We start from the raw sequence: 3,764 nt of genomic DNA on the forward strand, positions 1-3,764 counted from the left end.
ATGACAGTATAGATACTGAGATCGATTGACAAAAGGTGAAGCTCCACGATAGTGGGCTGATCTATTTGTGTGTTCTGAGTTCTAGACTTGCTTTTAATTGAACTTGAATAATTGTTTGGCTCACAACTGTTTGACACCCGATGAAACCACCCTAGGCTAGCATTCTTAATCATATGAAAACCTTAAACCAATCTCTTACTTGCTTGTTACGATACCTTAGTCTTGAAACCCCCTTATTGTTTTAACTTAATATTAATCCAATAAAGATAAAGTGTAATTGTTGGTCTCTGTGGATTCGATCCTAAAGTGCTACATCGACATACCATTCGATTGTGGTAGTGTGCACATTAGGTTAATTGGTGTGCTTATACACGTAATATCAATTATACCAAAAGACAGATCTGTGTAGAAGTACAAGAGAAGAAAAAGACAAAGCTCAATCTCATTGATAAATTGTGATGAAAATACTAAGTTAAACTTTGGAGAAAATCGATGTAGTTTGCTCTTGATTCGGCTTCATGATGGCAATATCCATATCAAAGCAGTAATTCTTCACACAACCTTTCAAGATTTTGTCATCGTTAAAGGTAACTTGAATCAACATCTATCAATTCGTATTTCGGTCAATTTGATTAGATATTCCAAGCAAGTTGAATCGAATGGTAAAATTTTCCACCGGTCGGGAGGCCGAACTCTTCTTCAGATATATTAAAGAGTTCTTGAAAAATAGAGCTGCTCATGTAACATAACAGAAAAGCATATCGGACTTTATCAGTCATGTAAACCACAAAACAACCCTTCTTTACAAAGGTTGAGCTGCTAGTAGTTGATCTATGGAATGAGATTATTTCCCTGCTTAAGTTTGCTCTTTGTTGCCACTTCTTGACCATCTTGATTAGCTTCTTTGTGTTCATCATTCTTTTCTCGAGGAAAATATTCTCTAATTTGGAAAGAAAAGAATATATTATTTTGCAAGTTGTGATTGATGAGTAATGGTATAAGCGTTGTATATACTATTATTTGAGAAGTGAACTTTCTTACTTGTTATGATATCCATGATTTTTGGTAATTTTGCTTATTTGTCATGTTGTTATGATTTTGATTAATTAGTCATCAATATAAATGTATACAATTATTTAAACTTTATAAAATAAGTAGAAATAAGGAATAAGATAAGAAATCTAAATATTTTACTTGATCCAATCTTTAATATAATAGAATCTTTTCAAACTTACTATTTTCTGAATTTGAAATAAATACTAGATATATATCACAACTCATATATTGTGGTTTTTCTTTTTAATTTTTACTTCTTCTTTTTTTTATAATTATGAGATGCATGTGTTAAGATGATTAACATAATGTAATAAAATTTAATGTTATTCTTCCATTATCAGTCAGTCACAAGTTCTCTATCGATTTCTTATCAACAAATTAATTTATCAAAATTATTATAAATTTTAAATATATACAAACTTATTTACCACAAGTAATATTTAGATGATATCAAACTTAGTTACTTATAATAACACATATTTCTTGTGTAATGACTAGAATAACATAAAAAAACGAAGAAAGAAATGAAACGTAATATAAAGTCCAAAATACCCTATGATTAAATGAAGTAAATTTAAAATTAAAAATACATTAGAAAGGTGACTATTAAAAAAAACCATTCATAAACAAAGATTAAAAAAAGACCCCTTTTTTTGAAAGCCCCTTTCCCGACTCGTGAGCCCTAAATCCCTCGATTCCTCTATTCTCGAATCTCTTGCGTTTAGACTCGATTTCGCCGAGTATCGATCTTGTTATCACCCTTTTCTACCACCAAAAACTTCGATTCACATGGGAAGAGAATTTACATCCCATTATATTATTTAAGTAATCATCCTTTTTTTAACAACTCATATATTTTAGTTTTTCTTTTTAATTGTTACTTTTTTTTATAATTATGAGATGCCTGTGTTAAGATGATTTATATAATGTAATAAAATTTAATGTTATTCTTCTATTATCAGCCAGTCACAAGTTCTCTATCCATTTCTTATCAACAAATTAATTTATCAAAATGATTATAAAATTTAAATATATACAAACTTATTTACCATAAGCAATATTTAGATGATACTATTATGCGATATCGCGGAAAGTCATCTAGTTGCATTATATAAAAGGATTGAAACTATAAGAAGGTTAGAGGCAAAGCAACACCAGGCACAGACATGCTTCTCTTGTTCTTGTCAGTGGTCATAAGGGTCACAAGTAGGCAAGCCATCCATATCTACAAACAAATTGTTAATTAAATTAAACATATAGATGGTGAGAAGACATGAGGCATAAGTATTGTTAGTTCTTTCATCTTTGATGATGTACACAAGAGTGAAAGAAAGACTAGATCAGGACCCGCCCGGACGGGTGTTTTTTTTCTGTTTACGTAATGTAATTAAATTTTTACACCATTATATAATGTATCAAAATTATAATACAAATGATTAAAAAAATATCACATAATACAAATATTGCTGAAACATAATTTGAGCACACTGTGACAACAAAATTGAGGTAATTCAAAAATATATGTGCGGTAAACTTTTTAAAAAATGAAAAACCGAACTTGGATAATATAATTTAAGTTGGGCCATATTTCAATTCACAACCATTAAAATATGATGAAATATAGAATTATGAGTTAGTATGATATATGAAATAGATAAATAAGGTATATTTTTTTTTTGGAAATTTATTTATTCAACGGCTACGAAAAAATAACGTATTTAAATTTTGTTTAAGATTTGTAAACGAATTTTTAAAATTTATGAATAATATTGAAATAGTTAAAATTTAATTAGAAGCTTCAAATTGTGTTAAATAGATAACTATTTGGTCATTTAGATTTGAAAAAGACCCATAATTTAAAAAGCTCATGTGTAACAGATTTTTTTTTTCCCGGAAAACAGTAAAACATTTTTTGGAAACTCGGGAATAACAAACTGTTGATGTTCTCTTATCTCTCTCTATCTTCTGCGATCTCTCTATCTTCCTCGATCAGAAGAAACAAAAACGTACTCGATTCTGCACCTCGAAGTAATTCTTATAAAGATAGATGATCGAGAAATTTAATTCCATCAGAAGAGCTAATGCAAGGTTATCAACTGTAACCCTAATCAAGTATTTTAATTAAGTTTTTTGTTTAGATATATATTGAACTTGCAGATCTTACAGTGATTTGGAGATATTAGACATGGAACAATCAGATCTTCAAACTTGCTAGATCCACCGACGACTTCATCTCATACGATCTCTCCAGGTGAATTTATATTATATTTTAAAGATTTTGTAGACAGTAGTTCCATCTTTAAAACAAAAAGGTAAATCTAATCTCACATAATTGTTTTTGATCTATAACTACCACTTAATATGTATTTTTTAACAACCAAATAATGGAATGATTTGAAACTGTACGAAGAACACCAGAAGCAATTAGAATTGGATCGTGCTTGGTTAAATTCATTGGAATATTTTATATTTGTAAAATAGCAACTGTTAACTAATCTTTGTTTTTCATTTAACAGAACAAAATAAATTGTTGTATACTGATGGTCATGAAGCAAATTCATACAGAAGCTTTGCGGTAGACATATAAGTATATGACTACAGTTTTTTTGAATTGTCTTATAGTAGAGTTAGATCTTTAGTTTCTAGATTATAGTGATAGGCTCAAGAAGGTTTACTATCGTAAGAAGAGAGGAAAAGAAGTAGCAGAA

The 3,764-nt window shown here is 29.1% G+C and overlaps 1 protein-coding gene across 1 annotated transcript; it reads right to left on the reverse strand.

Moving 5' to 3' along the window:
• Positions 1-632: 632 nt before the first annotated feature.
• Positions 633-917, reverse strand: LOC106305477 (auxin-responsive protein SAUR68-like). The gene has a single exon (XM_013741841.1). It carries the CDS (start codon positions 915-917, stop codon positions 633-635), a length of 285 nt encoding a protein of 94 aa, XP_013597295.1.
• Positions 918-3,764: the final 2,847 nt, after the last annotated feature.

Source organism: Brassica oleracea, chromosome C7, assembly GCF_000695525.1.
Source record: "Brassica oleracea var. oleracea cultivar TO1000 chromosome C7, BOL, whole genome shotgun sequence".
Lineage (NCBI taxonomy): Eukaryota > Viridiplantae > Streptophyta > Magnoliopsida > Brassicales > Brassicaceae > Brassica > Brassica oleracea.

What these genes read in the sequence shown, in the direction of transcription:
- LOC106305477 (XM_013741841.1), bottom strand. Translation starts at nt 917, where the DNA reads ATGATGAACACAAAGAAGCTAATCAAGATGGTCAAGAAGTGGCAACAA.